The sequence below is a fragment of the Leuciscus leuciscus genome, assembly GCF_965113295.1.
Source record: "Leuciscus leuciscus genome assembly, chromosome: 13".
Classification (NCBI taxonomy): domain Eukaryota; kingdom Metazoa; phylum Chordata; class Actinopteri; order Cypriniformes; family Leuciscidae; genus Leuciscus; species Leuciscus leuciscus.
In genome coordinates this window covers 26,845,256-26,859,373 of record NC_138737.1, presented here as the reverse complement: position 1 = coordinate 26,859,373, position 14,118 = coordinate 26,845,256, and the positions used below count along the sequence as shown (strand labels likewise).

Here is a 14,118-nt window from a genome sequence, read left to right as displayed (position 1 = left end):
ATACTCATGTTACTGTAAGTGGGTTTTTTATTATTATCAGAAATTGTACTTTTTTTTAAGTAGAAAATGGTTCCAGCCCAAAATGGCTAAACACTAAACTTTTAATAGTATTAACCACAAATTATTGGTCAGGAAATGAGCAAAATTTAAGCAAATTAAGCACTTCTTAAAAAGCCATTGCTGTCTCAGGAAAACATCGAAGACAAAATGAAGTTTTTGGCTGAATATGGGAAGTTTGGTTCAGAGTGGTTCTAAAGAGTTGTGTGAAGTGATGAATTGCAATGAAACTCAAGTTTATGTCGGTTTACTAACTTGGAGACATTTTTCAACGACTCATGAACTGTTTGAAGCCATCAACATTGGGTGGAACAACACTGACTGTTCTTGTAAATAGCTGTCTGCAAGTTTACCCACATGGCTTAAACATTTAAAGAAAACAAAGTGGAAGGCACTATGTTAAGTTATTTTATCTACAGTATAGATAAATTAATAGTTACTTTATCTACAGTATTTGTGTAATTCTTGCTAATTTCCTGACTAGGGATTTTTTTTTATTAAAATGGTTAAGACCATTAAAAGACCACTAAATATTTTGCCATTTTTGGCCCATTTTGGCTTGACCAATTTCTTGTTTTAATTTTATTTTTGTCCATCAACGTGATAATCGGTCTAGTGACTTCAATTGAGATCAGCTTCTTCCTCTAATTTGAGTATCATGTTTCAGATTTCTGCTTACTAAACTAAGTATAGGCTATGGCTATCCTTTTGGTGCGAGGTTTTGGGTATTCCATAAAAGTCCTGCAAGTGCCATGTTCAAAATTTGGGAAATTCCCACACCCATTTATGCCTTCAGCATATCCACCTTTTTCCTATGCCCCATTATGCTTTGCGTGAATTATGGGAGTAATTTCCGTTAAACTGTGAACAATCAGTGAAAGTCTCGCTCTATAATACGCTTAAAAAAATTTGTACATTGTACAATGAAGTCACATTATTCTACTCACCCCTCAACCATCAAACATTAAAAGGAAATTGAATTGTATAAAAGTATTATCAAATTACTACAACACACCATGAATAACCCCAAAAGCGTGATATTTCTGCAGCTTTATTATGGACGTGTTAAATATCACTTTAGTAGGCTAATATTTGTTTATATTATTTAACTTATGTTGCCTTAAAGGGGTGGTTGATTATGATTTCACTTTTCTAACTTTAGTTAGTGTGTAATGTTGCTGCTTGAGCACAAACAACATCTGAAAAGTTATGACGCTCAAAGTTCAAAGCAAAGGGAGATATTTTCTTTTAAAGAAATTGCTTTTTAAGGACTACAACAAACGGCTGGTAGGGACTACATGACATTCCTCCCGGGTTAGTGACATCACCAACCCTACAATCTACATAAACCCGCCCCCGGGAACGCGATTTATAGATTATCATGACAGAATATGTTAATCAATGACTAGAAGATGGTTAACTCCACATCAGCTACATAAATTCATCAACTAACCATTCAGAAATGTTGTCTACATGTTGTCACTTCTTGAGTCTCTCCATGTTTGTCTGACTCCAGTTTGAACATAAAAGGCTAAACGTTTTTGAAATTTTCAGGACACAAGCTGTTGAAGCTCCGCCCTCTGTACTGGGAGCAGCAGCTCATTTGCATTTAAAGGGACAGATACAAAAACGGTGCGTTTTGGCTCACCCTCAAGAAGTGATGATTTTAACAAGCTATATAAAAATATCTGTGGGGTATTTTGAGCTAAAACTTCACACACACACTCTGGGGACATCAAATACTTATTTTACATCTTGTGAACAGGGCATTATACCACCCCTTTAATCAAAAATGTTCATTGAGTGATAATATTTCAAAGTGTTTTCTGTCATTTTGACAGATAACAAATACGGTAGTTACCTGCTTTAGAAATGTCCTGCTAATAGTGATTAGAGGTACAAATTGGAGAGAATTACATTTTAAAGCATCTGTGTGAAAATGAACTTGGAAAGAGACGTGAGGATTTGGAGAGAAAACGAGAGATTCTTAGTGCATTCCAGTGAATCATTCATGGGATGTATTGTACAGTAAACCAGGAGAGCAGACCACAAATGCAACATATGTTGCCATTTTCATTCTGTTACAAAACAAAAGAGAAAATAATAATGAGGAAAAGAATGCAGAAGACTGAAAAGAGCTCTTACCACAGATATGCTTGTGATATCACATTTAAGTACCAAGCATTACATTCTTCTGACATTTAAATTAAAATACATTTAAACTACAGATCACTTTTTCTGAAGGTTTTGCTTTCACATCAAATTCACAGCGTCTCCACGACATGAAGACAACACTACAATTTACTGAAGGCTCATCTTTTATTCTTTGCATATGCCTTTGGCCGGACATTATGCTAATATAGCCTATCACATAATATTTCATATCGGGACTTCAATCGAGGCGTTTTAGGCAGGTCAGGATCAGTGTTCTCTGTTAGATAGAATACATACTTTTGTGGGAGACTATGAGCTTTGTAACTTTGCAGATATTATACATGCACAAACAGATATATTACGCACTAAAGGAAAAGTGAGACATTAAAAAGCATCATATGACCCCATTAAAACAAGTGCACTTTCATGAGTGTTTCTTAACACTTAAGTAAAAGTTTAAAGTTTACTTTGAAATGATGTCAAATTAAAAGTTTTACGTTAAAGTGTTTTAAACTTTTTCTTTAAATGTTTGAAAAAGAAGTAGGCCTACACTTATTTTCTTGTTGACTAAAATACTTTTAAAGTTTAAAGTACTTGGTTATTATTTTTACTGTAGTGTGTTATTCAATATAGCATTTATAATCATATCAAATAGGTCAAAAAAGCAAGTTCAGCTAATTAGATTTCATATAAATTTAAACTATAATAAATACTTTTTCATTTACTCAATTAACATGTAATTGAGTGTCCAAAAAACATGACATTCCCAGTTCTTAACAGTATGTTAAAGTGTACTTCTTTTTCACAAGGGTGTGCTTGAAATGCCTGAAGTGCTTAAAAATATCACACATCTGAAATATGTAATTGAACCTAGTTACCTCAATATAAACCTTCATAACTGAAATATCTAAGCTCCTTCCTGAATCCATTTCATGTTTTAGAGCTATATGGCTGCTGGCTTTATCAAGTCGATCCTAATTCCTTTGCCTACTCTCAAATACAAGGCATTTCTGCTATGCATGACCTGCCACGGCAGGTCACAGATCTTCAGATTTAAGTATACGCACACTGAATGCACTGCTTCATTCCTTAGAGACTGCCTCAAACCACGTATAGTCTTGCATAGTTTTTTTTTTTTTTTTTTTTTTTTTCACTGGCAAAGTCATTTAACTCATTTAACTCATACATTTAATTTAACTCATTTAACATTTTATTACGAGCACGAATTTACACAGCAAAATCCCCAGAGTTAAATTAACTCTGCTCAGAGAACATTTGGTCCCTCTAGTCTCTACAGAGAGTTAAAATAACTCTGAATCAGAGTTAAAGTTAATGATATACTTAAGTGATTAATTAAGTGATGATTGGCATTAATGATGAACACCTGCTGTCAACAAGCAGAATCACTGAATGAAAGAGAAACAATAAGAACAGAGAAAAAGAGAAACACAAGAATTACAACTGACTTCCAGCCACAGCCTTAGATGAAATCAACTGAAGACAAAGGAAGACATTAAATCTCTCAAGATCTCAGCAGAGGAGGATTAAACAACTCCACAAACAGCATTACCAGCTTCACTTATTACTAACCAGATTGACTTTATTTCTGTCAGACGTCTACAGAAGTTTTTATTGAGAATTAAGGTTTAGATGTTGATGATTTATTGAAAATGTTTGGTCACCATTGTGGTGACCAGTGTTTACTTTAGTTGGGCAGTTTGACACTTAGTTTTTTTTTTGAAATGAAGAAGCAAAAATGATCAGGTGATATAGTTTTCAACAACAAAAAATGATATCATCACTGTCCAAAAGTGGTTATTTGATGTTAATAGATTATATTCACCAACAATACTCTCTTGCCACAGATTGGACATTCAATTATTTATTTTTTTTAATACATAATGGGGAATTTTTTTTTTTTTTAAAGACACAGACGTCAAGAATCAGCATATGAATCTCAACAATGAGATTCCCGCATGTTTCATCCCGCAATGCCTCCTGGGAGTCATGAGTTTTATACTATTGTGACTCCCAGCATGCATTGTGGCATGAAGCATGTCACCATTGTTGAGATTCATATGCTGATTCTTGATGTCTGTGTCTTTTACAAAAAAAAATAAAAAATCCCCATAATGTATTTTAAAAACCAAAATTCAGAAAGTCCGATCTGTGGCAAGAGAGAATTGTTAGTGAATATAATCTGTTTACATCAAATAACCACTTTGGGACAGTGATGAGATAAGTGCCTTATTCTACTTTTTGTTGTTGAAAACTGTATCACCTGCTCATCTTTGTTTTTAGCTTTCTTTGTAACAAATGGCGTGTTTTGGTAAAAAACTGTTACAAAACCACAAACTTGCAAAAAAAGCCAAGAGTCAAACTGCCCAACTAAAGGAAACACTGATCACCATAATGGTAATCAAACATTTTCAATAAATCGTCAACATCTAAACCTCTGTTAATTCTCAATAAGACCTTCTGTAGACGTATGCCACCAATTAAGTAAATCTGGTTAGTAATAAGTGAAGCTGGTAATGCTGTTTGTGAAATTGTTTAATCCTCCTCTGCTGAAAACTTGAGAGATTTAATGTCTTTTGTCTTCATTTGATTTCATCTAAGGCTGTGGCTGGAAGTCAGTTTTAGTTCTTGTGTTTCTCTTTTTTCTGTTCTTGTTGTTTCTCTTTCCTTCAGTGATTCTGCTTGTTGACAGCAGGTGTTCATCACTAATGCCCAATCATCACTTAATTAATCACTTAAGTATATCATTAACTTTAACTCTGATTCAGAGTTATTTTAACTCTCTGTAGAGAGGGACCAAATGTTCTCTGAGCAGAGTTAATTTAGGTTATAATCCCAACTGATTATTGGTCATTTGTATAATAGTTTAGCTACGTATTCGATTATTCTGTTTAACTCTTTAACTCTATTGAAATCACAATCGTTCATCCGGATTCCTATAATACTTTTGAGTCTCGCACCGGCCGGGTATACAACCTCATAATCACAAACTCGTCAGTATTGGTCATTAACAGAGGCGATTTACTACTACTTTTAGATAACCGCACCATGCTTGTTAATTACCAAAAGTATATTATGTAGTCCCCATAGGTCTGTACACACTAAATTAAGGCAAGACTATATTTAACCATTACCATAGAACCAAGCCGACCAACTTAACTTTCTCTAATGGTAACGTATAATCATGCCGTGGTTTCCCACGTACACTTAGTTAGAATAATACTATACAATAATCAGAGGTTGAGGCTCCTCCCTATTTAGATTGGTCTAACAACACTGTTGTTCTAAATGGAAAAACCCATTATTAGCCTCTACATTCTAAATATACATGACTAATGCCAATGTGTTAGTCGGAGCTCTAAAACTTCAGCTGAGCTATATTTTAGTCCATTACTAACCTGAGTGTAGACTTGTGGTGTTATGGACTTAACGTAATCTACTTGAGTCAATAATTTCAGAGTAAATCAGAATAAATCCAAATGTAAAAATATTTTTTTAGTCAGGTAAATGTATCATGTCAATTACATAATCAGTTAAAAGATAATGCTCTGGAATAATGAGTAAAAGATGCATACCTGACAAAAATATAGTATACATAATGCAGAGTTTCTGAAAGACTTTTTCAGCATTTCTTTAAATAACTAAAGACAAAACATCCCCTCAATGTGGTGCATGAACTTACAACAGGAATTTGCATTGACTAGGGTTATAGACCTTGAGGGATTTGCACCTTGTCAGGGAACAGGAGTTAGTTTGGATGAAGGACTCTGGGAAAGGGGCACACCCACCACAGTAAGCAAAGTATCTCTAAACTCTTGAAATCTTTATTACCTTTTGGTTTACTTCTGTGGAGACGAGACCATTGTACCAGTCACAATGAGACATTTTAAATTATACCAAACGTGACTTTTAATTCACTTGCATTGGCATAGAACATTATAATAATTTATATAATCTTTCTAAGTGAAGTGAGTGAAGAGAAGAATGTGTAAAGGGAAGGAAGTGGGGGAGAAGTAACAAATGTGAAGGGAGGATAGAAGGGAAAGAAGATTTCTCGCAACTTCACTCTAAGGGGTGTGGAGACAAATGACTGTATGTGTTTGTGTTGTCCATATCTCAGGAGATTAAAGTATCTGAGGTTCTGTTTGTCTTACAAGGCCATTCATAGGTTTATTTTTCTGAAAGGTTTAACACTGTTTAACACTTATCTAAACATTTGCTCTGTTTGTTTGTGCATCTCAACCAGGTCCATATGTGTTTATAATTCAAGCTAATCTCTTCCACTTTATAATTACAAGCTAAGTTATTGTCTTAAAATTGAGCCTGCGACATATTGTTTATGATATTGAAACAGTACCTTTACTTTTCATATGTTTATGTCTAAAGTATCAGACTTAACCGTATTTGAAACCTGCTTCTCAAAGCCTTCAGATAACGGTTTAACATTTTTTAAACAAAATTTTCCGCCAGTACACACGCACACACTCACTTTGAAATGTTTTTTGCTTTCAGTTCTTAAATTATTCATGCAGTTTTTTTAAATGTTAATGTTTTTCTTTGTTCAAAATCTTTGTGTTTCCTTTCTAACACACAATAGCTTCATTCTTCGAGTTTTAGATCTGTTTGTCAGCAGCATATGCTGCATGTACGATCATCTTTGTAATATTATATTTGTTATTATATGCATTTATTCTTGTCCAGTTTGGGAAAGAGGTTAGAGTAACTCGATAATCTAATGGGAGGGATGTACTGTACTTTCACCCCATGGATGGGTGACAACATTCAGACTCTTCATGATATATATCGCTTCACAGCTGCTTTATTGTTTTATTATCATTTAAAATTCAGCTGTGAAATACAAAGTAAATGTGCAAAGTGCATAACACACCTCAAGTCTATCTGTCTGTCTGTCTAGAGAACTATAATAGCACTTATTACTGGACTGGTTTGATAAAGACCTTCAGTGGCACATTTACCTGTACTGACACAATCAAAGCACTCAAACTTAATATCTCTGAATGGAAATGAGATCCATTTCCAAGTAAATGTAATCCACAATGCAGTTCAAAGCTTAAAGCAGTCGTTATAACCTGACCATGTTATTAGTATTATTAAAGTGCCCTAACAGGGAAATCTGGTTCTTTTTCTCAGGTGGGTGAAATTGAGGGAGACTGGCTGCGAGAGTTCTTCACGGTGAGTTTGATGTTCAAACACTCACGTCTGATGTTGCTCTATGTAGCATAGTAGAAAAACTAAAAGCTTCTTCTTTTTTTTTTTTACATGCTCTTTACTGTTCTAATATTCACACGTACATTTCTTTGTCTAAGCTCTCCATCTGTTCAAACCTGCTGTAAACACACACCTTTGCAGAGTGAACTTTACTCGGCCACTGTAAACCTAAAGGTGTTTTTCTAATTTATACAACCTGTCTTTGGAACACCATTAAATCATGTTATATTATCTGCTGTTGTCACGTTGTGAGCAAAACAAAGTTGAATCACAGATTTAATGATTTTCCTGCTGGGAAATCTCTGCATCTAATGCATACAAAATCTGTTACCTTGTATTTGAATAGTCTGTGGTTGTCTTTTTGCCTAGTAACATTATTTGTGCAACTTTATCAAAGATAGCAATAAAGTTTTTTTTGGAAGTTGCTTTTAAAATATATATATTTATGTATTATGTATTTATGTATTTTTCTATAAAAAAATCCATGTTGAAATGTGCCACACAAACTATTAAGATCAGACTGACATGAACACAACAATTTGGACTTTCCCCAAATCTTACTCTACTAATGGTTAGTTTTTCTGGGGTTAGGAATTATATTATCCCTTCTACATCTATGTGACTGGAGAAGTTACAGTACAGTACTAGCTACAGTATGTTTGTTTATTTAAGAAAAAAACAACATGTTATTATTTTATTATTCTCATGATTTGATCCCTTTAATGAATTCTGTGATTCAACAGCTGATAAACACAATAGTGAATTAATTGTATGTCTAATGTAAATCTTATCATTTTAGACGGTCCGCATTTACAAGCCACGCTTCATCGCCCTGCACTTTCAGGAAGTTGGTGGAAAGGACTATATGTTAAACATGGGCCATGCAGAGAACTTTTTCTGGTGAGGATATGGCAGATTGTGTGATATAAAGGAGTCACCTTATTAAAAAGTACTGTGGCAGTATCGTCAGAATCAGATAGTACCAGACCACTGATTATTGTGTTTATATACCATGGTATTTACATGGTATTCTGATGTATTGTTGCATGTCCAGAAATATCCAAATAATGTGATAGTAGCATTATTTTTCAGTCCTTTTTGAATGATGTGATAGTAGTGTATTAAACAGATTACAAAGGATTTATTGTTTCTATTTTGATATATAGAATTATATAATTTTCATCCTTTCCTTTCTTCTGATTATAGGGCCATAGAGTCCAGCTCTGAGATGGCAGACTTCGACAGAAGCTCTGTCTATGTAGACAGTCATTTCAAGGCTGTGGACAGTTTCACGGTGAGTGTTAAAGTTGTTGCAACATCTGATATTTTCACTTGTTTCCCTAGTGATTTAGTTCAAGGGAAACACGTTTAACACATTTAGTCATGCACTAACTAAATGTGTTGTCTTTTGCAACATCAGTGCTGTGGTTGGTTTGTATGTCCACTAGATAGAGCCCTACAACCATTTTTAGATTGTTCTTCCAATACTCACCTTTCTGTGATTCTAGTGCTATTCTTACCTACACTCACAGCAGTGCTTCAAAGTCAAAGTGATAGTCCACTTAAAATATAAATTCTGTAATCATTTATTACCGCCATTATAAACCAAATATACATTTATATATACAAGTAAATAGTGGATGTGTATCCTGGCCACTATTCACTTTAATGAAAGTGAATGAGGACAGGGGGCTTTCAAGGTGCAAAATTAAATAAAAATAAAATAAAATAAAATAAATAGTAATAGTAATCTATCCACCTTATGTTTAATGTAACAGCAGCTTTGGCAAGTTGATTGTGCGAAGCTTGCATTGTCATTCGCTTCCGTTATGCTGCTGGATATTGCAAGATCGTATTTGTTATCATATAATTTTAATGTATTATCGCAAACATAAAAACGCATAGTGCAAATAGTTTGACTGTTTACTGCACTTTGTTTTTCTTCTAGATATTTATCTGTAGTGGCTAATGAATTGGGAGTCTTGCACATTCACAGAAAATAGCTTACTTGCGTGTTACAAAATAATAAATAAATAGTATTCTGAAGCCATCCAATAGTTTTTCGTGAGGAACAGACTGTTTTTATCTGATAATTGTTCCCCACAGTAAGCTGTTAGCGACTGCGACCAGATCATTGAGTCAGTGAGTTGAACTCAAAAACAAGATCAGTCCGATTTCAAAAAAAAAAAAAAAAACTGATTCATAATTTCAACACCCTTGAATTTATTTTAACTACAACAGATTTTAAAAATGTAAGTTATTCAAAATGGAACATACAGTGGGAGACCATATTAAAATATAAAATTACAAAGACCTCTTAAGTAAATTATTGGTCAGCTACTATCTAAAAACAGTGATGGACCAAAGATAGAGCCTAGGGGCACCCCTTTCATTACTCAAAGTAACTTAGTAAAATCTGTGAATAGAAATAAGTTGCTGGTGTTTGGCAGGGTATTAACCCTCAGCCCACCCAGGTGAGAGGTGCTGTCTGTGTGTTTGTACACAATGTGTATGGTCTGTACCTTGATGGACTGGGTTAATGTGCGGGAGTGGCCAGGCAGCAGACCGAGTCAATACGTTTAACTCCAGATTAAAACTATTGATTAGGCCCCTCTCATCTGAACATGATAAATAAACTGAATGTGTACGTGTGTGAGTGAGTCAGTGAGTCAGTGAGTCAGTGAGTGAGTGAGTGAGTGAGTGAGTGAGTGAGTGAGTGAGTGTGTATTTGTTTTGTTGATGCAGGAGGGTTTGTGAGTTTTTCTGTACGTGGGCCCTTTGCCACACCTGCCTCAGTTTTTGTTCCCAAATTATAAATTTATGTCAAATATTGAAATGTCATAGATGCACACAAATCATCTCTGTCAAAAAATTGGCTCATCACATCATGAGCCTGTTTCAACGGGACCCACAGCCCCACACACACATTCACACTTAAAGAGAGATCAGCACACTTGCAGCTTTACACCTATCTTCATCAATCAGGCCAGTGCAGGGTTTAATAAAAATGTATTGACTTAAAAGTGATTTTTTTATCTAAACACCATTTGTACGATGTGTGCCAGACGCTCTCTGCATTTACACACACACTCTCTTCCCAGTCAAGCGATGATTCACAACCTTCAGAAAACTAATTACAAATCAATACAGATGATGTGAGACAAATGAGAATGAAGGTGGGTGTTAACACAGCCGATGGCTGTGTGTGTGAGTTCATGCACTGCAATGTGGACCTTCATTATAAAAAGCTGGAAAATTTGAGCAAGATTTGATTATTTTTTGCCAACACACAATTATTTGTTTATCAAACAGACCCAAATTTTCCCCATGGCCCAGTGGTATTTCAAATACAGTCGATCCTTGTCAACAGTATTTAATGACACTTTACAGCAATACAATATATTGGCTTTTAGTTCTTTAGCCTTAAAGTGTTAAAGAATTGAAATCTGGAAGTATGTAATTTGAAGTCTGTTGTCTTTGCTCATGGCTAACAAAACAAATACACTACTGGTCAAATGTTCTGTGGTTTGTAAGATTTTTAAGGTTTTCAAAAGAAGTCTCTTATAATATAGCATTCTCAACAGACAAACTCAAAAAAGGTTAATCCAGTCTGTGTCATTTCCCAGTCCAATTTCCCATCTTTCTGGTCCCTGCCGGAGCTGTTGTGCTTCAGTTGCACATGTGCCTGTTGTAATGTCCAGTCTCTCAAGACTGGTCATCTAGAAAGCACTATCATATTAAAAAAGTATAATTTCTCTCACAAGATTTCTTTCTTTCTCCTGGGATGGATATTTTGAAGAAAACCTGACTCTGTGTGTGTGTGTTTACGGTGTGGTGTGCTTCATGTCAAAACATCCCTCAATGGCAGGTCATTTTTCTCTGCCATCCATGCGGCTCGTGTTAGGCCAACAGGAGGGCCCTGTGTTTAATCCCTGTGTGATTGTTTTAATTTTCTGTCCGTATTGATCTCTGCGGAGCTGGATTGATGTGCGCTCACCAGAGCAAGCAGCTAGTACATTAAATTCATTCAGCGTGCTGTCAGAAAACGCAGGGAGTGTGCGTGTGTGAGGTTTGTATTGCATGGGCATATCTAGGTGTTTTTTGGGGTACCAAAACTATGGGCAAGTTTATGATTGGATAAGGAAATCGACTGTAACAGAGTCTTGAAAGTCAGGGTTTAATGATTGTGATGCGAGTACATCATCAACATCATCTAAAATCAAAGCAGCTCTTCAGACATTGGAGATCTCCATTAACCCCTTATTGTGCATGACTTTAAGCTGTCAGGTCATTAGCCCTGTATCCACTCGGGATATTATTAGGGCTTTCGATTAGAAGATCACACAAAATAATGTATAATTGTTTGCTTGACTGATTTATTTATTTATTTGATTTTAGGCTCTGGGAAGCATGTATTTCATCCACAAGTCACTGAAAAATATCCAACTATATGACTTCAATGGTAAGAGTATTATTTCGATAAATGTACTATAAAGTATTTATACTACTATAAAATATTATGGTTGAATTTCACAAAACCTTTCAAGAACAAGTCCGGGTCATATTACAAAATCCCGATCACCACGTTGGGGGTTATTTTGCAATAATGACTAGCTGATTGCACATCATCCTGCTTATTACATGGCTTTTTAGCAAATAAATCAATAAATAAACAAAATATTTTGGAGTGGTCAGTTGGTCATACATTGTTACCTGTGGATGAGCTGCAATTTATTCTGAAAAATTTGACAATTCAGCATTCAGGAGAGCTGTATAATAGGAAATTATATTTTTCTTTTTTAGGACCATTAAGATTTTTGCATTGTGACATTATTTTCATGACAATTAAGTACATCCCAACAATTTTAATTGTTGTAATATAATCTAAAGAACAAATATGGTATAACATAAAGACAAAATATGTTTGTATCTATATCTAAATTGTATCTATATGGCATGTATACATAATTTGAACTGGCTTTAATTTATGCTTATAAAAAACCATTGTATTAACTGATAGAACTACAGTCATGAAAAACAAATGAGAATCAATCTCCATTGGAAAAAATTTTGAATGAATGATGAAGTGAAGTACAATCAAAAAGATGCTTTACATTAAAAACATATTCAGGTGAATACATAGAATTCAGTTGAGGAACAATGTTGCTTCTCAGAATGTTTTATTCTATATTAAAGATTAAGATCAAGATAAAATATTTCGTGGAAATTGTGTAATGAAGTGGGTTTAATGGTACAAGGATTTTCCCAATTCGTACAACAACAAAAAAAGTAAATTTGTGCAATTCACACAATCTTACTGGCCGAAACACAAGACATTTACTGCTATTAGCAGAGAGAAGAATTTCCAACCAACACAACAGAAATAAATGTTCTCCTTTGACTCGTTTGGTTAGTGTCTCTGATAGAACAGGATTTAACCTCATAAGCTTTTTTTCTCAAGCCTTCATCTGTTCTAGTCACAGCATCTCATGAATAAGCTCTCAAGAAGAGGACTAATAGAAGAGCCATTTAGATCAGTGGACCAATGAATTTGGTGCCCTATCAAATCAGTGTCTCATAGATCCTGCTCTCACAGGCTACAGCTGCACGACAACTCCAACATTAGTATATTGATTTTGCATTTGCATGTTTTTCTTACAATATGTCTTGTTTGTTTATTCCTCCTCCTTGTAGTGAAGGAGTTTAAAGCTCTCTCAGGCCGTAACAAGTACGTGGGCTCCCTGGAAGGAGTGACTACCATGGAAAAAGAGAAATTCCCCAAGAACTTTTGGCCTGATGTAAGTCTGTGTAAAGTGTTCTTTTTTATTATTATTTTTTTTTTTTTTACAATTGTAGGGAATTTCTCTTTGCTGTGTCACACACTTCTGTTTTGACTACATTTTTAGGGATGCACCAGGTTAATTTACTCACCCTTAAACTGGTTAAATGCTCTCATATAGAGCATTTGTTACATAAACCTTGAAACACAAAGAAACTGGAATCAGAACAAACTATCAACGATTATTTCAAGAATTGATTAACATTTCATTCATTCATTAAACATATTCATGTCTGTAATATTGTGGAATAAGATTTTTTTACTTATCTTCCCACCATGCTGTACAAATGGTCCAAATAATGTTCTTTTTTTAGTTGTCACAATTTTAATGAATGCTACATATTTTATAATTAGGGGAAAATCATGCAGTAACAAGGTTGTATGCAAAATCTAAATGTTTGGTCATTTAAATTAAAGTTAAATAGTAAACATGCAGTTATTACTAAAATATACTTTAATTTTTTAATACTGTCATGGACTTGATCATTGATTACTCAAACACTGTCTATAAAATGATATGGATGCCTCCTTAATTTTATAATGCATATGTGTGTGTGCATTTCATTACAGTTTAAGTGGTCCAGAAAAGGCTACATGAGGACACGATGGATCATTCACAACCAGTATGTTTTCACTCACACACTTCTTCACCTTTTGAGATGTCCCCCTTAATTTTCTTTACAGTCTGTCGTGTAAGTGTTTTTTGGCTTCAGCTCAAAGAAAACACTCTGTGTTAGCTGTGTGTTAGTGGAATAGTATGTCATCAGAAGCGCATTAATAGCAGACACATGGCAGCAATATAATAGAGCAGTACAGGAACC

At 34.6% G+C, this 14,118-nt stretch overlaps 1 protein-coding gene across 2 annotated transcripts in view; it reads left to right on the top strand.

Moving 5' to 3' along the window:
• inpp5l (inositol polyphosphate-5-phosphatase L) overlaps positions 1-14,118 on the top strand; it is a 32,299-nt gene that overhangs the window by 6,929 nt on the left and 11,252 nt on the right. For both annotated transcript variants that reach the window (XM_082187771.1, XM_082187770.1), the window contains exons 2-7: positions 7,381-7,422; positions 8,258-8,358; positions 8,665-8,752; positions 11,857-11,920; positions 13,153-13,256; positions 13,868-13,920. In XM_082187771.1, the coding sequence (XP_082043897.1) occupies positions 7,381-7,422; positions 8,258-8,358; positions 8,665-8,752; positions 11,857-11,920; positions 13,153-13,256; positions 13,868-13,920 (452 nt within the window). The remainder of the gene's footprint in view (positions 1-7,380; positions 7,423-8,257; positions 8,359-8,664; positions 8,753-11,856; positions 11,921-13,152; positions 13,257-13,867; positions 13,921-14,118) is intronic.